Source organism: Xenopus laevis, chromosome 9_10S (assembly GCF_017654675.1).
Source record: "Xenopus laevis strain J_2021 chromosome 9_10S, Xenopus_laevis_v10.1, whole genome shotgun sequence".
Taxonomy (NCBI): Eukaryota; Metazoa; Chordata; class Amphibia; order Anura; family Pipidae; genus Xenopus; species Xenopus laevis.
This window is the reverse complement of record NC_054388.1, coordinates 111934129-111954681: the sequence shown is the minus strand read 5'-3', so window position 1 is coordinate 111954681 and position 20553 is coordinate 111934129. Positions and strand designations below refer to the sequence as shown.

At 42.6% G+C, this 20553-nt stretch overlaps 1 protein-coding gene across 1 annotated transcript in view; it reads left to right on the top strand.

Annotated features, from left to right (window-relative positions):
* LOC108702353 (RING finger protein 112) overlaps positions 1 to 20553 on the top strand; it is a 38429-nt gene that overhangs the window by 14939 nt on the left and 2937 nt on the right. Inside the window, exons 13-16 of the mRNA XM_041578125.1 lie at positions 2738 to 2812; positions 3620 to 3823; positions 10002 to 10289; positions 12320 to 12433. Coding sequence (XP_041434059.1) covers positions 2738 to 2812; positions 3620 to 3823; positions 10002 to 10289; positions 12320 to 12433 — 681 coding nt within the window. The remainder of the gene's footprint in view (positions 1 to 2737; positions 2813 to 3619; positions 3824 to 10001; positions 10290 to 12319; positions 12434 to 20553) is intronic.

Below are 20553 nucleotides of genomic sequence, written 5' to 3'. Positions count from 1 at the left end.
CCTCAGCAAAGGCCAGTGGGAAGCATGCCTCTGACAGATGTAGAGTGATGAGACTACCCTTGCCACTCTCCCTAAAATCCTCCCTTGCACTAGACGTGGTGTCAGTCTTCCTTCCACTAAGACTCGGAATTTTCCCCATGAGAATCAGGGGTAGTGCTCTGATCAACTTTGTCCTTTACAGGAGCTATTGGCTCAATGTCCAGACCAGCACTCACCTCCGGCTGGATAATGGGCACAGTAGCAGGGGTAGCCGCTCCTTCATCAGACACAGCCTGTGTCACTTTGGGCAGTTTTATTCCCCCTTCCGCCGCCGACTGAGTCAGTCTCTGCACCGGAACTTTACTTACAGTAGGCAAAGTGGGGTCAGGAGGTATTTGACCAGTGAATAATAACAGCTCTGGTTCCACGACCACTACAGGTGCTTGTTTCAAGCTCCAACTGCTTTACTATTTTGTCCATAACCTCAATGTCCAAAGGTAGCTGATCCAAATAAAATGGACCCATGTAACATTTGCGCTTACATGCGGCGCAGCTGCCTTCTATTTCCACACCTGCCACAGGTGGGGATCAGCAGTATCTTTCCCCGCTCTGTTAATTTCTGTGTGAAGTAGCCGGCCCACTGATACCTGAAGCCAGTATCAATTAGATGTGCCGTGGTGCTGGGTTGATCCATAGTCCCCGTTTGCCGTAGTTGCTTTCACTGGTACACCCACAACCACGCAACAAAATTGCACAGAGTCCATTTTCAGCCACGCCTAAGAACAGCAGTGCCAATGACCTTCTCAATATGGCTGCCTTTCTCTTTCTGCTTCCTGTTGTTCCATCCATCGACAGGCCTACTTCCAAAATGGCGGCCGTATGCTTTCCCCCGATTCCAAAAACTCCACCAACACAGACAGTGGCAGCAAACACAATTTCTACCCCCGTTAGCCGATCATAACCTAATCCTGCTCACAGCGCCTAATTCAAATTGTGGGTTCGAAAGATGGGTCCCATTCATTACCGATGCCTATATTCTTCCTTCACAGGGGCGTTCCTTCAGCGCATACACTTCCGGTAATGCTGACGACTGTTTAAAGACACAGTACACAAAGAAGGTTCAAGAAATTAAAAACTTTTAGTAGTATTGCAGCACATCGTTACTTACTCTCTTCTTCATACAGCTTAGTCCAATTGGTCCTTCTTTCAGGCTTTAAGTTTACCAGTACCACTCCAACACATCACTGGACTTGCAAACCCAGCCAAGGAATGTTTCTTGCACCATCTAATGGTCAAGTAGTCCATCATAAGACCTATGACTCTCACCTTTGCCCCAGCTAGGAATTTCTCTTGTGCCACTTTCCTCCTTCAGCCAGCTTGACACCCTGTCAATGCCCTCACTGCCCTTTCCAGGAAGGAATTTCTTCACCTTGTCCTGTGTTGTCCACACTGTCCCTTTTCTCACAGTTCACCCTGTCTATGGTAGAACCACAGCTACTAAGCTACTTCCTCCTTCTTGGGACACCAGCTACCCATACTAGCTACCCTTGTCTGGCTAAGGCACCTAGTGCCTGTACTTAGGAGACCTCACTTTCTACACCTGCAGGAACCTAATACCACACCCTGGGCAGAACCCCTACTTTTATACCTTCCACCACCTGTCTCTCTATTTCCCTCTAATGGTGAAGGGGAATACTACACCTAAACCCTGTCCCTTTGCTGCCAACTAATGGCAGTTTTACCAAATTACTTTAATTCACCTACATTTTCAAATTTAATTCAAAATTCCCATAAACACAAGTAATCACCATAGCATACATTACGGTTCACTCCCTTACAAGTATGATTCCAAAACCAGAGCAATGCTCCTGCTGGAAGCTTAATAGAAATGTACAGCCCAGAGCTAAATTCAGAAAAGCTGTTAAACTTGGCTTACAGATATTTACACAAACTTGTCAGTATAATGTTAACGAGCAATCAAAGATCTTTAGTTATTTACATGTGTCAGGAACAATGGGCTGACTGTTACCAGACAGGGTGGGTGCAGCAATGCAAGAAAAAATTACTTTATATACAGTATTTTTTTCATTAGTTAGCATGGCACTCACTGATATTAACTGACATCCATCAACTCTGACTTAAGGGCGATGGAGATCGATATTTTTACTTGTCCTCAGAGAACGGGCAAACCCATTTTAGAAAAGAAAAACCTATTGCGGCTCTATCCAAATGAATTCACCTATATGGCAAATATGAGCTTAATGGCCAAGAAAACTCACCCGGTGATTGAATTGACTTGGGTGCAATGCCCTAAGTCCGTCTCTTTGCGTGAGATGTAAAAAACGGTATAATCCAAATCACATATATCTCAATCAATGAAACTACTTGCACTCAACGATGATTGGTAGTGGCCCGGGTGCAGCACCCCGAACCCGTAGCTTGGGGTGAATGTCGAAGTGAATGTGTGGAAAAGCACTCACTTCTGCGACCACCAAGGAAAATTATTCCAAGGGTAAAAGCAAACGTCCTGACGCGTTTCGTATCCAAAGATACATAGTCATAGACACATGCCTACCTATGCCTATAACTACGTATCTTTGGATACAAAATGCATCAGGACGTTTGTTTTTACCCTTTTAATAAAAATGTATTTTTTACAAACTTGGTGGTCGCAGGAGTGAGTGCTTTTCCACAAACCCATTTTAGACACTTACTTTCAAAAATATTCTATAATTATAATTGTTTCTCTTCCATTCAGAGATTCTTTGATTTTAAAAATCGGAAAAGCATGCAGGACACTAAGAGAAGGTTCCTGAATTTTCTAGAGCATAAGGTAGGTGTGTCCTTCTAAGCAATGTACATGAAATATTTAACTTCTCTGCTCCATCCCATAGAGCTGCTGCCTACACCAGAGAGGAACAGGTAGGAGTCCAATTAACAGACACACATGTAGGGGATTATAATAATGAGACACTAACCATAGATGATAATTAGAATAAATAGATGGAGAAGGACAATATCATTGGTAAAGCCCAGGCATTTTACCCATCATTTGCTCTAATTTTAACATATGGCACTTCTGCCCAACCTGCCTTTTTCATTCCTACTTCCATTGACTACCGTAAACCTCTTCTGTTTATTTTAACTCTAACCACCATTGCACTACCAGTAGTTTTTAATTTCTAGTCCTGTTTCTGATTCCTGTTCCACATTAGTCACATTTTGTTGCCTCCAAAGTCACATTTTGTTGCCTCCAACAGTCCCTTCTACTCAGTAATACTGGATTTTGCAATGCTTTGTAGGAGCACTAGGAGGATATATGATGATCATTGGAGCCTCTAAAATGTACTGCTATGGCTCTGGGGGGATTGTACAGACTCTTTAGTATTTGGGTCGCTGGGCCTGTGCACTGGGTTGCTGCTGAATGCATCACATGGTCATTTGTGGGTTGTTATCATGAAACAGTGTCTTTATGTTCAATACATGTTCAATACATGTATAATCTAATTGGGTCTGGAGTTGTCACCAGTTGGTGTTCCAGAGACTCAAGCAATCACATTCATTTTAGGTACATCAATTTAGTATAACCCACTTACTGGAATTAATCTATTTCTGATTTTACTATTTTCCTCCATCACAGGAACCAGAAACTCGGCATTTCATTTTGAACAATTCAAGCCCTTCTACAATACAGAGCGAGATACTTGTGGAAGTCGATCAATTAATTGATATTTATAGAGAATCCCTTGAGGCCGTTGATGACCAACAGAAGCAACTGCTCGTCAATAAAATGGAATGTCACTGCTTGCAAGAGAAAAATGCCTTCTGGAAGGATTACTGCAAGGTAAAATTCTAAATAAACACTCAAATGGGATCTATTATTTATAAACCTGTGCAATGCTGCTGCTGCAACCTCCATAGAAATGTACAGTTTGGTGTTAAATTCAGAAAAGCTGTTTAGGTTGACATTTTCAGAGACTTGTCTCTATGTCTTCAGAAGACAATACTATAAAAACAGTGGCCACCCAGTTGGGTAAGAGAGAAAAAAAGTAATTATTTCAAAAGCCATAAGTTTCCAAATTTAAACTTTCTTCCGAAGATTTACACACATAAAATACCGGGCTCTGTTCTACTTAAAGAGGCATCGTGCTCTCTACCAAAATTTGCACCGTGCACCATTACACCATATTTTCTCCCTCACTATGTACAATCCAAACATCTCAATAAAACTTATAGCCACAGTAATCAATGCAATGAGTGCAGCGATGCAAGAAAAACATGACTTTATGTGCAGCATTTTGTCACATTGATTAGCATTGTACCCACTGATAGTATTAGTTGTCAATCAACGCTGCAAAAGGGGGGTGGAGATCAATGTTTTTAGTTGTCTTTAGAGAATGGGGCAAAGCAATTTTAGAAGCTTATTTCCAAACATTCAATAATTATAGATGTTTTTCTTCTATTCTATTATGCTTTCAAAAAATCAGAGAAGCATGGAGTATACAAAGGGAAGGTTCCTTATTTTTCTTGAGCAAAAGGTAAGTGTGCACAGAAATGTATGTCCTTCTTCTGAGCAATTTACATAAAATAAATATCTTCTCTGCTGCCTACACCAGAGATGCACATGTACTAGTTCAGACTGGGCTCCAATGGTAGGTCAAAAAGGTGACAGAGCTTTCAGGGATTGGCAGGATTTGGTTGGATGATGTATGTGTTTCTTTGTAATGGGTTGTGGAGGGGGGTGGATGATCAATTGATCAAGTAATTAACTCTGGGGCACCCTGGAATGACTGTGCATAATATCCAGTAGAATAAGGCCAAAATTAAAGAATAAAGCTCAGAAAAATTGTCACTTGGGGCAGCAGTGAGAAAATAACCACTGAGAAGGGGCAGTGGATGTGTAGTAGGGATAGATGGTGCCTATAGTAACAGTGGGATAATAGTCTCTGGAAAGAGAGTGTGACTGTGGGATAGCAGGTATAGTAGGGAGAGATGGTGTCTATAGTAACAGTGGATAATAGTCTCTGGGAAGGGAGTGTGACTGTGGGATAGTAGGTATAGTAGGGAGAGATGGTGTCTATAGTAACAGTGGGATAATAGTCTCTGGGAAGGGAGTGTGACTGTGGGATAGCAGGTATAGTAGGGAGAGATGGTGCCTATAGTAACAGTGGATAATAGTCTCTGGGAAGGGAGTGTGACTGTGGGATAGCAGGTATAGTAGGGAGAGATGGTGCCTATAGTAACAGTGGATAATAGTCTCTGGGAAGGGAGTGTGACTGTAGGATAGCAGGTATAGTAGGGAGAGATGGTGCCTATAGTAACAGTGGGATAATAGTCTCTGGGAAGGGAGTGTGACTGTGGGATAGCGGTTATAGTAGGGAGAGATGGTGCCTATAGTAACAGTGGATAATAGTCTCTGGGAAGGGAGTGTGACTGTGGGATAGCAGGTATAGTAGGGATAGATGGTGCCTATAGTAACAGTGGGATAATAGTCTCTGGGAAGGGAGTGTGACTGTGGGATAGCAGGTATAGTAGGGAGAGATGGTGCCTATAGTAACAGTGGATAATAGTCTCTGGGAAGGGAGTGTGACTGTGGGATAGCAGGTATAGTAGGGAGAGATGGTGCCTATAGTAACAGTGGGATAATAGTCTCTGGAAAGAGAGTGTGACTGTGGGATAGAAGGTATAGTAGGGAGAGATGGTGCCTATAGTAACAGTGGATACTCGTCTCTGGGAAGGGAGTGTGACTGTGGGATAGCAGGTATAGTAGGGAGAGATGGTGTCTATAGTAACAGTGGATAATAGTCTCTGGGAAGGGAGTGTGACGGTGGGATAGCAGATATAGTAGGGAGAGATGGTGTCTATAGTAACAGTGGATAATAGTCTCTGGGAAGGGAGTGTGACTGTGGGATAGCAGATATAGTAGGGAGAGATGGTGCCTATAGTAACAGTGGATAATAGTCTCTGGGAAGGGAGTGTGACGGTGGGATAGCAGGTATAGTAGGGAGAGATGGTGCCTATAGTAACAGTGGATAATAGTCTCTGGGAAGGGAGTGTGACGGTGGGATAGCTGGTATAGTAGGGAGAGATGGTTCCTATAGTAACAGTGGATAATAGTCTCTGGAAAGAGAGTGTGATTGTGGGATAGCAGGTATAGTAGGGAGAGATGTGCCTATAGTAACAGTGGGATAATAGTCTCTGGGAAAGGAGTGTGACTGTGGGATAGCAGGTATAGTAGGGAGAGATGGTACCTATAGTAACAGTGGGATAATAGTCTCTGGGATGGGAGTGTGACTGTCGGATAGCAGGTATAGTAGGGAGAGATGGTGCCTATAGTAACAATGGGATAATAGTCTCTGGGAAGGGAGTGTGACTGTGGGATAGCAGGTATAGTAGGGAGAGATGGTGCCTATAGTAACAGTGGGATAATAGTCTCTGGGAAGGGAGTGTGACTGTGGGATAGCAGGTATAGTAGGGAGAGATGGTGCCTATAGTAACAGTGGATAATAGTCTCTGGGAAGGGAGTGTGACTGTGGGATAGCAGGTATAGTAGGGAGAGATGGTGTCTATAGTAACAGTGGGATAATAGTCTCTGGGAAGGGAGTGTGACTGTGGGATAGCAGGTATAGTAGGGAGAGATGGTGCCTATAGTAACAGTGGATAATAGTCTCTGGGAAGGGAGTGTGACTGTGGGATAGCAGGTATAGTAGGGAGAGATGGTGCCTATAGTAACAGTGGATAATAGTCTCTGGGAAGGGAGTGTGGCTGTGGGATAGCAGGTATAGTAGGGAGAGATGGTGCCTATAGTAACAGTGGATAATAGTCTCTGGGAAGGGAGTGTGACTGTGGGATAGCAGGTATAGTAGGGAGAGATGGTGCCTATAGTAACAGTGGGATAATAGTCTCTGGGAAGGGAGTGTGACTGTGGGATAGCAGGTATAGTAGGGAGAGATGGTGCCTATAGTAACAGTGGATAATAGTCTCTGGGAAGGGAGTGTGACTGTGGGATAGCAGGTATAGTAGGGAGAGATGGTGCCTATAGTAACAGTGGATAATAGTCTCTGGGAAGGGAGTGTGGCTGTGGGATAGCAGGTATAGTAGGGAGAGATGGTGCCTATAGTAACAGTGGATAATAGTCTCTGGGAAGGGAGTGTGACTGTGGGATAGCAGGTATAGTAGGGAGAGATGGTGCCTATAGTAACAGTGGATAATAGTCTCCGGGAAGGGAGTGTGACTGTGGGATAGCAGGTATAGTAGGGAGAGATGGTGCCTATAGTAACAGTGGGATAATAGTCTCTGGGAAGGGAGTGTGACTGTGGGATAGCAGGTATAGTAGGGAGAGATGTGTCTATAGTAACAGTGGGATAATAGTCTCTGGGAAGGGAGTGTGACTGTGGGATAGCAGGTATAGTATGGAGAGAAATGCCTATAGTAACAGTGGGATAATAGTCTCTGGGAAGGGATATAAATAATTCAGTAGTAATTCAATTTATAAATACTTAACTCTAAACTCATTCAAAATATTAAGGGGTATGTTTACTAACATTGCAAATAAATATCTGGAGAGATTTCTGGAGATGTTGCCCATAGGAACCAATCTAACTTGTAGGTGGCTTTTTAAATCTCTCCAGTAAATGTTTATTGTAAGTCTGTATGTAATTTCAGTGCTGCAGTAGAAATATGCACATAAACCATTTGTATCTCAAAGACATTAAAATAAATATAAAACCTAATTTTTATTATGAATCATTGAGCTTTGATTCCTATTAATTAATGAATGATTTAATTAATTAGGGAATTAATTAACAGAGCTCAAAGCTCAATTATATTGGAGCTGCAAATGATTAATTAATTAATTAAAGTTTTTTCCCTTTAATATACAGTAGGTGTAATTTATTATTATTATTATTATTAACATGTATTTATATAGCGCCAACATATTGCGTAGCACTGTAAAGTAAATGTGATTATACAACTACATCACATGAATTACATACATAGAATATATGGAGTAACAAACATCACAATCAATACAGGTACAAAAAGGTGAGGAAGGCCCTATGCATAGGCATACAGTCTAAAGGGAAGGGAGTAATACACAAGGTGTGGGAGTGGGCAAGATCGAATTAAGTGGGTGAGAAATGTGGTATTGCGTTTGGTAGTTAAGCAGAGTGAGGGTAGGCTTCTCGAAAGAAGTGCGTTTTCAGAGATTTCTTGAAAGTAGAAAGGTTGGGAGAAAGTCGGACAGACCGTGGGAGAGCGTTCCAGAGGAGGGGTGCAGCCCTTGCAAAGTCTTGAATGCGAGCATGTGAGGAGGTAATGAGAGAAGAGTTGAGTAGCAGGTCAGTAGAGGAGCGTAGTAAGCGAGTGGGTGAGTATATAGAGATGAGTTTAGAGATGTAGGGTGGGGCAGAGTTATGAAGTGCTTTGAAAGTCAGTGTCATTAATTTGAATTTGATTCTGAAAGGTAACGGAAGCCAGTGCAGGGATTGACAGAATGGCGAGGCAGAGGAGGAGCGGTTGCTGAGGTGTATGAGCCTCGCAGCAGTGTTCATTATGGACTGGAGAGGTGACAGTCTCTGGAGGGGGAGGCCAATTAAAAGAGAGTTACAGTAGTCTAGACGCGATATGATGAGAGAGTGAATAAGAATTTTGGCAGCGTCTTGGGTGATAAATGATCGTATTTTGGATATGTTCCTTAGGTGGAAGTGACAAGATTTAATAAGTGACTGGATATGAGGAGTGAATGACAGGGCAGAATCTAGGATAACCCCAAGGCACCGGGCCTGGGGAGAGGGGGTGATAGTGGAATTGTTAACTATGATGGATACTTCGGGGATGCTACTGGTGTTAGTTGGAGGAAAGAGAACCATTTCAGTTTTAGAGAGGTTTAATTTAAGGTAGCGTTGTGACATCCAGGTAGAGATAGCGGACAGGCAGGAGGAGACGCGAGTTAGGAGTTCTGGGTTGAGATCAGGAGATGAGAGATAGATCTGAGTATCGTCAGCATAGAGGTGGTAGTGGAAACCATAAGAATTTATTAATTTGCCAAGGGAGGAAGTATAGAGGGAGAATAGTAATGATCCCAGGACAGAGCCTTGGGGAACTCCAACAGAAAGAGGTAGGGGAGAAGATGCTACTCCATTGTAGGAGACACTGAAGGAACGATTGGTGATGTAAGAAGAGAACCAAGACAGGGCTGTGTCACGAAGGCCAAGTGACTGGAGGGACTGGAGGAGGAGAGGGTGATCTACAGTGTCAAATGCGGCTGAGAGGTCAAGCAGTATTAGTAGTGAGAAGTGATTGTTGGCTTTAGCGGTTAAAAGGTCATTAGTCAGTCGAGTCAGGGCAGTTTCCGTGGAGTGTTGTGGCTTAAAACCAGATTGTAGGGGGTCCAGCAGGTTATTGTCAGAGAGGAATGAGGTAAGTCGGTTGTAGACTAGGCGCTCAAGTAGTTTAGAGATGAAAGGTAGCAGAGAGATAGGTCGGAGGTTGTCAAGATTGGAGGGATCAAGAGAGGGTTTTTTCAGGATGGGGGTGACAAGAGCATGTTTTAGTTGAGAAGGAAACAGTCCAGTTGAGAGGGAAAGATTAAATAGGTGAGTTAAGGCTTTGATTAGACACGGATTGGTATTGCGGAGAAGTTTTGAGGGAATTGGATCAAGCGGGCAGGTGGTAAGGTGAGAAGAGGCCAGAAGCTTTGAGACTTCCTCATCAGTGACAGGGGTGAAGGAGCACAGGAGGGACTGGGGAGTGTGGAGGGAGGGTGGTGGAAGTCTAGGGGGGTTGAGTAGTGTAATGTCCCTTCTGATAGTGTCAATTTTGTTTTTGAAGTGCTCAGCAATATCTTGAGCAGAGACAGATGTGCATGGAGGGGGTGGAGAAGGGGAAAGGAGAGTGTTAAAGGTGGAGAAAAGTTGTGCTGGTTTTTTGTACTCCATATTGACACTTCTACTGGTAGTGGGGATGGTGGTTGTTGGGGGGTATTAGAGAATTGACCCATGACATATTTGTCCTTCTAGAAAGAAGAAATTGTATCATCTCCGTTGAACATGTTGATGTTGATGCCATTTTTAATGGCGTCCCAGATAAAGAAAACTGCTGAAAAGCACCTGGATGAATTTAAATTGTCACTTGAGGACATTGATATCCAAGAGCAGGAGATTTTTGTGGATGAGCTGAAATCATACTTGAAGAATAAGGAGGAGGAGTTTTGTAGAGAGTACTCCAACATCTATACCAAAACATCAATGCAGTTGTTCGCTAGTGGAGCTCTCATAGGGTTCATAGGCAAGAGCACATTTGGAAAGGTATCACTTGTAGCAACAGCAGCTGCAGAAGCGCCAGTATTGGCAGCAGTCATTGGTGGAGCTGTGGTAATTGGCTACGTTATAGCTTGGGGAAGAACTTATACTATAACATGGAACAGTAGTAGTGCAGTAGCACTACGAGGATCAACTGTAACCACTACATAGTTATGACTAAAAGACAAGACCTCATATGTAATAAAAAGCACGAAGTTTGCCCAAGAACAGTAACCCATAGCACCAATAAGATGTTTGATTTTAAACATGTGTCCAGGAAATGCTACCTGCTGATTGGTTGCTATAGGTTACTGCCCCAGGTCAAACTTAGTGCCTTTCATTGCCAAAACCCCAAGAGGTCTAAACTCATAATTAGTGACAATTGTTTCTGAGATGCTTGAAAAATTATACATATTATACAAATTAACATAAATTGCTACTCATATGGTCTCACAAGTCCAAATGGCAAAAACTCAAAAAATTTGTGGGGGAGAAAACTGTCAATCAGAGGATAAGTAAGCCCTGCGGAACTATACTTGGATATGAATGCCAAATGATAGAGAAATCCGAATACTAGAAAACATAAGTATGCTCGCCTAAGCTATAGCCTAAGTTTTCTTTTTTTTTTTCTTTTTTTTCCCCTTCTTTTCTCTTTTTTCCTTTTTAACTCTTTTTTTCTTTTTTTTAAAAATTGGTTGGTTATGGATATAAGATTTCATTTTGTAATTTGTAAAATGCAATAAAAATAATTAAATATAAAAAGCGAAAACTAATTTTTCTGCATTTATTAAACCCCAAGGGTGTTAAAAGTCCGAAAAAAAAGTACTACAAATCAGACCTGCCGAGTAAATGTAGAAGTCAATGCGCTTGGTTTTGTTAAATAATCCAAAACTTTCTTGTTTTTTGGGCAATAATCCAAAGAAATCAGAGTTTTCAGGCATCAAATCCGAAAAAATTTGTACAATTCTAATTTTTTTCATGAATTTTTTGTGTTTTCCCTCGCGCAGTAATTTTCAGAAAATGTATTGCCTAATAAGGGGTAAAAATCAGTGCGGATTTGGTCTGAGTATTTTTCTAAAAATTATGAGAAAGTTTTGGATTCTGATAAATAACCCCCAAAGTGTTTCCTGCTCCACCTGACTGTAAAAATGGCATCTCAATGTTCCATTAAAATTCTATGTGCAGTATATTGTTCAATAACCCAGCGGCACTACAGTTAGTTTAAAGGAGAAACAAACCCATGACATAAAAAACCCCTACCCCCCTACCCTATGGAGACCCCTCCTCCCCCCCAGGCTAGGTGGTACCTCAGGCAAATGCCCCTAACTTTTTACTTACCCCTCAGTGCAGATTCTGTCCCCTGCAGTTCATGGCAGCCATCTTCTTTTCTTCATTAAATTTTTTTGGAAATTTTCGTGATTTTCGGCACATGCGCAGTTGTTTGGGACCAGAAAATTACTCCAACTGCGCATGTGCCAAAAACTAAGGTCTGCTTCCGAAATGTAACCAAGAAAAGAAGATGGCTGCCGGGAATTGCGGGGACAGAATCTGCACCGAGGGGTAAGTAAAAAGTTAGGGGCATTTGCCTAGGGTAGAGGGGTAGGGGTTTTTATGTTATGGGTTTGTTTCTCTTTTAAGCGTTCCTGAGTTCCTCAATAAGCCTCATAAGCTCTAACCAGGTTCTATGCAAGATCTGAGCAGTTTTACTTGGCCTTACCTTATTACACTACCTTATTACACTTATAATTACAAAAATACTAAAATCAGCATCCGTACTTCATAATCTCAGTGCCAGTAGATAAACCATGTGACTGGTGCTGGCCTGTAGGCTCTGCTTTTAGACCTTCTAAACTCAATGCAGATGGCTCTTAGTCAAAGAGGAGTGGCCTAATTATTTTTTAGGCATTTTAAGAGTGTCAATGAAATTGAGGTTCACATTGCACAGGGTCTCCAGAGATGTTCACCAAACTCCTCATGTTACTAATGTTGGACTGTCAATGTGCTTCTCTTGGTCAGTCTTGTCTTGTCTGCTGTAGGCGTCTAATGGGCAAGACAGATATCTGGTTAAAACAGAAGAGCACCCTAATATTGATGAACCCTTGAAAAGTAGGTGGCGGGAGGAAAGGAATGAATATGGACAGCTTCAGTATGTAAGATCGCTATTGCAAAGCATTGTGTTATATAAGTCGTATAATGTCCCGTTGCAACAAAATATAAATCAATCCATATAATTAGATCAGAAATCAATGATATAATTGTCCATATCTAATGATTCTGCTATTAGGGTGACATTCTCTATCTCGATTTTAGAGGAAGACGTGACCCAATATATAATTTCACATAGAACTGCCTAAAAAAATTGTTCATTATAAAATTTCCTCAATTAAAATGAGCATCAGTTCCAAGCTCTGAATATGTCCAATAAACAAGGTCACCTCTATAGCAAAGCCACCTTCTTAGTGTGATGCTCATTGTATTGTATTCTACAGTATTTCGGGTTTGGCCTATTGGTATAAATCAATCTAATCCTTCAACAAAGCCTTAAATACAAAGACCATGGAGCACTATAACCATTATAAACCAGGGCCTGGTGTTTACCTTCTTTTTTCTATTTTGCTTTAGCATTAAATAATCTGATAATCTTAATAGAATAATGTCATTTTTAACTGTTCTAATGAAATCTAGAGGTGTTGGGATTTAGTCTTTCCTTTACTGGAAGAGGATAACACCAGCCATGGTCTTGGTCTATAGAAAGTTGGGAGAGGGATGGCATTCTGTATCCATTGTTTGAGTCCTGTTGGGCCTGAGAGTTTCCTATTGGCTAGCATTGTCAGAAAGGTTCCCTTGGTCATTGAAGGGAGGGGTCAAATTTAGACACTTTGGACTACATTTGCTGGGTGGGGCATAGAGGTGCTGAAGGAGGAGGAGGTCACAGTAGGAGCAGAAGATCTGAATGTTGGTAGGACAGGTGTGAGGGCTACTTCCTGTTATAGCTCACATCAAGAGTAAGAGTTAGGACTAGGGTATCTAGTATAACCCTAGGGGGGTTATTTACTAAACTCTGAATGCAAAAATCAGGAAAAATTTGTGATTTTATTTTATAAAATCGGACTTTTAAAAAAATCATGAATTTTTCGGGAATTTATTAAACCCTGAGTTTTTGAGTCCAAATCTGAAAATCAGGTCTCCTGGACCTGTCGAGGTTGCATATAAGTCAATGGGAGAAGTCCCAATTTTTTGATGTGCGCTGGGTTTCGTGCAATACCCCAATGTATTCGGGTGGAAATTCTAAAAAAATTGTGAAAATCGGATGAAGAAAAATCTGAAAAAATCATGAAAATCAGATTTTTTGCCGCTAAGAAAATTTTCGGGAAAATAGAATAATAAATAAGTGTAAAAACCTGAGCAGATTTGATCTGAGTTTTCTGTAGCAGAAAATACTGAGATAAATTCAGACTTTGATAAATAACCATGCAATGAAAAATAGTCACTGACTGCGTTGATATTAATAGCAAATCGGCTTTATTATTTCACACAAAGTGAGGATAAAACAGTGGGTGTGCAAAGCTCCAAAACTTTTATCCTCACACTGTGTGAAATAATAAAGCCGATTTGCTATTAATATCAATGCCTCCTTACTCAGATCGTCAGCGCTGACAGTGAGTATTTTTAATTGCATTGTTCAATGTTTGGGTGAAGTAGCCGAAATCTCGCGACGGCTGCGGCCAGCCAGGAGACGCTGAGCAGCCGGGGAGAGCTCCACCATTGCTGCCTCTCTAATACATGCTTTGATAAATAATCCCCTAGGTGTTGTATATCAGGGACTCATGGATGGAGGGATGGCTGATGGATATGGAAATAGATATAGAAATCCTAAGGTAGAGAACCAAACTGTGAGGGCCTTGTAGTTTGGGTTTGGACAACTGTTGAGTGCGTATTGCCAATGACTGTATCTACAACCCTGCTAATGTCCATTGTATCAGTAGAAATATGCTAATAAATGAATTGGTGTACTTTCTGTAAAATCAGTAGAAATCTTGTAATCATTAGGGATGTAGCGAACGTCGGAAAAAAAGTTTGCGAACATATTCGCGAACTTGCGCAAAAATGCGAGCGGTTCGCGAACGGTTCGCGAACCCCATAGACTTCAATGGGAAGGCGAACTTTAACATCTAAAAAAGACATTTCTGGCCAGAAAAATGATTTTAAAGTTGTTTAAAGGGTGCAACGACCTGGACAGTGGCATGCCAGAGGGGGATCAAGGGCAAAAATGTATCTGAAAAATCTGCCTGTGTGTGCTTGGAAGAGATAGTGTAGGGGGAGAGCTGTTAGTGATTTCAGGGACAGATGATAGTAAGTTTGCTGGCTAGTAATCTGCTTGATACTGCTCTGTATTGGAGGGACAGAAGTCTGCAGGGATTTGAGGGACATTTTAGCTTAGGTAGCGATGGATACGGATTACGTAAAATATATTATGGCTGCTTGAAAAAAGTCACTCCGGTGTTTTTTCTGGAGACGGTAATATTATGGATATTTAGACAGAATGTGAACAAGGTCACACAGCTAGATGGCAGTTGGTTGAATAACACACTGGGCAAAAAAAACTGGGTAGTAAAATAAAAAAAAGTAAAATAAAAAAAAAATGAATATTAAAAAAAAAAAAATTAAAGTTGGTGCTGCTGAACTACTAGGAGCAGCAGATTAGCACACCAGTCCCACTCCCCAACACTGCTAGACTAATAGCACTGGGCTCTTATAGTAGTAGTAGTAGTAGTAGTAAAACAACAAAAAAATAAATAAAAGCAGTCCTTACAAGGACTACTGTTATTGCAGCAGTCAGCAGATGAGATCAGAAGCAGGACAGCTGCCCACTGCAGCTACATACAGAGCACTGCAGTAGAAGGTAGATTACTAGCCAGCAAAGCTACCTAAGCTTAAATGTCCCTCAAACCCCTGCAGACTTCTGTCCCTCCAATAACAGAGCAGTATCAAAACGATTACTAGCCAGCAAACTTTCAACTGTCCCTGAAATCACTAACAGGCAGCAGCTCTCTCCCTACACTATCTCTTCAGCACACACAGGCAGAGTGAAAAAACGCTGCAGGGCTTCGGTTTTTATAGGGAAGGGGAGTGGTCCAGGGGAGAGCTTCCTGATTGGCTGCCATGTACCTGCTGGTCTGGGGTGAGAGGGCAAAAAAAAGCGCCAACAATGGCGAACCCAAAATGGCGAACGTCGCGCGACGTTCGCGAACTTCCGGCGAGCGCGAACACCCGATGTTCGCGCGAACAAGTTCGCCGGCGAACAGTTCGCGACATCTCTAGTAATCATCAGTTGACATAATGTGTTGAAAGAATCTGATGTGAGGTTCTGACCAAAGCTGTTAATTGTGTATTTAACAACTGCTGGTGGCCAGTTTATTTTAGATCTACAATTCCTCCCAACATCTGAAAAATGGAAAGAAGGAGAAAAAGATCTTCCATGCATAGTGTGGCAACATGTTTTTGACCACGCTCGTTTTATGGCCACACCCACGACAACATTTGGCAGGTTATAAAAGTTTAAATACATTTCTGGGAGTTTTGGGGCCATGTTTTATATGTTATAAAATGTTTTGCTAATGAAGTTAAATTTCCCTTTAAGCTGTCAGTCACAGTCCTCCCAAGAGACTCGTTTACCTTAAATTGTTGCAATTGTATCTTTCCTTAGCTTTTATGAATAACTACCACCAAGTAGTCAAGGAAGTTGTCAGGAGAAAGAAAGAGGCTGATCTGATGTTCTTCTGCTTAGGAATAAAACTAGAAACCTTTCTCAAATCTTTCCTAAGCAGAAGAACATCAGAGCAGCCTCTTTCTTTCTCCTGACAACTTCCTTGACTACTTGGTGGTCAGACTGGTGGGAAACTGACCAGCAGGTGGTGCTGTTGTAACACAATTCATTCATATTAACAGTACATGTATCCCTTAATATCTTGGAATAAATAATAAATAAATTTGAATGTAAATGACAAAAGTGCTTAGAATCGCCCCCTCATCAATTTTACATTCACTTATTTTAAAGGTTTAATTATCCTTTTTATAAAAATTCCTTAGTGAATTAAAACATTGTTCATCATTTCCCTTTATAATCACATGTGCTATTATATAGATTATGTACAGTATGGTGTAAGTTCATTCCAGATTTATTTTGCATTAGACAAATCTTAATATAAAGTATATTTACATATGGACACATGGGGTTATGTAATAAAAAACACTAAGTTTGCCCAGGACCAGTATCTAATAGCAACCAATCAGCAGGTAGCCTTACTGGTCAGTTCTTAGTGATTGTTATAGGGTTACTGCTCCTTGGCAAACTTAGGGCCTTTAATTAAATTTAGGAGTAAGTTATGGAGTTATAAGCAAAAATACCTCCAATTAGCAAGATACTACTACTACTATGGACCCTTGGGAATAGATCACTGACACAATCTATCGCTCACAAAAGGAGGGTGAGGCAAATGCTTAGGAACCTATTTATTTTTCTGTATAAATGGAATCTGGATGAAAAATTGGTGTAAAAAGCTAAGTAAAATAAACTGCTAATTGATCAAGGTTTGTACCATTCCGAACACTGACTATGATACTGATTTTTTACACCATTTCAGACCTTGCATAGACCCTTATGGTGGGGAAATTCAAGCAGCAAGCAAGTTCCAGTGGAAGTCACTCTAAAAAAAAACCCTGCATAACCAGCACAGCATTTTCATGCAGTATCTTACAGTTATGCCAGATTTGTTTTTTTACATAGCACAATAAATCTGCCCCATAGTGTACAGAAGACAGATAGGGGCACAGATTGGGCTGGTTGCCCAATTATTCCTCCAGGCAAAGGCTCGGAAGCTACAAAACAAGTAGAGGCTGAGTTCCACTCACTGGGACTGATTACTCATGGACCTCTTTTAACAAACAATTGAGATATGTGTAACCCTAATTTGGTTACTGTCTCTTTCAATCACAATTAACCCTTGGCAATCCAGGGGCCCTGAGTCCCTTCTGCATATGAAAAGTACTGGGAACTGGGATTTACAGCAGTGCCTTCACCTAGGGAACACTGAGGAGCACACCTCAGGTAATTTCCACTAGGACAAATTTAACACACAGTTTGCAAATGAAACAGATATAAACTTTATATAAACAGTAAAGAAAGAACTTGGGCAATCTAATACACAATGCACTCCTGCACTGGGGACACGTGGGACTTACCTATCTCACTATTAGGTACCTTACTGTTTCTCCAACACAGTACTTTTTATTATCAAAGTACCAATCCTCTGGAAGGGGTTAATAACCACACAGTTCAGTTCAATTGCAATGTCCCTTCCCCAGAGCTCTTATACAGCAGATAGCGCTACCTTTTCCAAAAGTACCTCTCCCTTTGGAACTTAGCAGCCGCTCCCACGTAGCAGGTAAATGCACAAGACCTGTCCTCAAACCGGGGGCCCCACATTTGTATCTTTGCCAGTATCCTCCCTTGGGTGGCTCTCTCCCTGGTTTGCTCTCAGAGGCAGTCACACTGGAGATTACGGGCAGCTCAGCAGCAGGATCAATCACACCAGTGGCACCTTTCTCCTTCTGAGTCTCTAGCAGCTTGGCAGGGAACAGAATGGGCTCTCTCTGTACTTCTAGAGATGCAACAGCTTGGACAGTCTCACAAGACTTAGTTCTGGCTGTATCTTAAACCATAAAACTCCTGTTGATCTCTGTTGGAGACCCTGTACAAAAGGCCCCAGAGTCAGGCACTCCCTCTCTCCCAAGGATGCACTGGGGCGCCCAGCCAATCGTATGGCTCTCCAGCCTGTAACTGGGCTGGATGATGTCACAGACAGAAAAACAGGGGAAGGATTTCTCTGGTCCCCTACATATGCAACACTTGTGAGTAGTCATTTATATTTTGTACTAATTTTATAATAAAATAGAATTTCGTATGTATTTGGCTAAATGTGGTCTTGATCAATACTAGATTTTTTTAGGAAACTGATTCTTTTGAACATCTTGGCATCTCAGACCCTTCACCTTCTACTTAAGATTATGAAGTTGGTTCAACCCAGCAGAGCAAACATACTCAGAGGGTGGCAGTAAAAATTAGCAATATAAGTGCATTTGTAAGAATCATGGAAGCCAATAAGGGCTGGGCTAGGGTTGCCACCTGTCGGTATTTTGAAGGACTGCCCAGATCAAAACTTCCTGCCCGGTTTTCCAAATAAGGAAAACTGGGCAGGATTCCCTTGATTGACATGGCAATCCCAATTGGCCAGCCCCCTGACATCTCACCAACTCCCATCTGGTCTCAGCCGTACGGAAAGGTGGAAACCCTAGGCTGGGCTGAACCAACTGGGTGCCCCAGGCAACCCGGTCAGCTAACTCCACCCCTGAGCCATACGACATATGAGAGGGGAAGCAGGAGAGGGGATGATAGGGAATGTGGAAGGGCCAGGGTTGTTGAATGTGGAAGGGCAGGGGAGGGAGGGTGGAAGATGAGAGCGGCACAGGGGTGTGCAACCAGACTACGGGCAGGCATAAAACCCTTGCCCAGTGCCCCTACATTATTACACCCTAGGCAGGTGCCACTTCTGCCTACCCCTAGTTTCAGCCCTGAAGCAAACAACCAACACACATAAGAAGTTCTAGAAAACTCCAAACCAGATTTGACAACCTTAAATGAAATTGTATGCGGGTGTAGTGAATACTCAAGTGAGCTCTTATTTACGTTGGCCGCACATGTGTAACGGGCCCGAAGGCACAGTAATAGTGTAGACCAAAGAGGAGACCAGACCAGGTTCGAGGTACAAAAGGGTTTATCCAAAGAATCGTCAAAATACAGGCAAAAGGTCAGACCAGGCAGAAGACAAGCAAAATCGAAGAACAGGCAGGAATCGGTACACAGGAATCAAAATAGATAATAACACCCAGGAACACCGTAGCAGGAACCTATAGTTGGGCAAGGACTGGAAGGGGAAGTGAGTTTAAGTAGTCCCTGGGTTGGCGCCAAATTTTGACGCGCTTGCGTCAGACGCAGACGCCAGCGTCCCCACGCTGACGTTTTGACGCCGGCGCCCGATTTTGACGCCGGCGTCCATTCCGTCGCCGACGACCAATCCTGGACTGGGAAGGAGATGAGGTCATAGACCTGTGCCCGGCAGGAGCCATGTGGTGAGGCAGGCGGTCGCCATCTTGGACGCCATCTTGAAGACTTGGAGTAGATTCCATTACAGTACCCCCCTCCTTAGGGGGGGCCTCAGGACCACCGAGTCTAGGGGAAAGAGGGAATAATTTATGGAATCTACGAACCAAGATGGGCGCATGGACATCTGAGCTCCTGACCCAGGAGCACTCTTCGGGACCGAACCCCTTCCACTCGACGAGATATTGAAGAGTGCCCCTGGAAAAACGAGAGTCCAAAATCCTCTTCACTTCGAATTCCTGGTGATTGTCAACCAGGACTGGAGCTGGGGGAGAAGAAGAAGAAGAAAGAGACACAGCAGGCTTAAGGAGAGAGACATGGAAGACATTCGGGATCCGCATCTCTGGGGGGAGTTGAAGACGAACCGCCACTGGATTGATGATTTCAATGACAGGATAGGGACCGATGAATCTGGGACCAAGCTTTGGGGTAGGAATCTTCAGGCGGATGTTACGGGTGGAAAGCCAGACCTTATCACCAGGAGCATAGGGTGGAGCAGGAATCCTCTTCTTGTCGGCAAACCTCTTTTGGATCAGAGAGCTCTTCAGTAGATTAGAGGCAACAGCAGCCCAAATCGCCATCATGTGGGCAGCCTGGTCGTTGGCGGCAGGAACATTGGTGAGGAGAAGATCCTGGGGAAACGCCAATGGATTCTGACCATAGACACAGAAGAAAGGGGACTGATGTGATGAAGAATGCAAGGCGTTGTTATGGGCGAACTCAGCCCAGGGAAGGAGATCCGACCAATCGTCTTGGCACAGGGAAACATGGCAGCGAAGAAATTGTTCCAATGCCTGGTTCACTCTCTCAGCAGCTCCATTGGATTGCGGGTGATAGGCAGAAGAAAATTGTAAAGAAATGTTGAGAGCTTTGCATAAGGATCTCCAAAACCTAGAGACGAATTGTGAGCCACGGTCAGAGACGATCTCGGCAGGAAACCCATGGAGACGAAAAATATGATGGATGAAAAGCTTGGAAAGTTCAGGAGCAGAGGGAAGTTTGTGGAGGGGAATGAAATGAGCCATCTTGCTAAACCTGTCAACGACAACC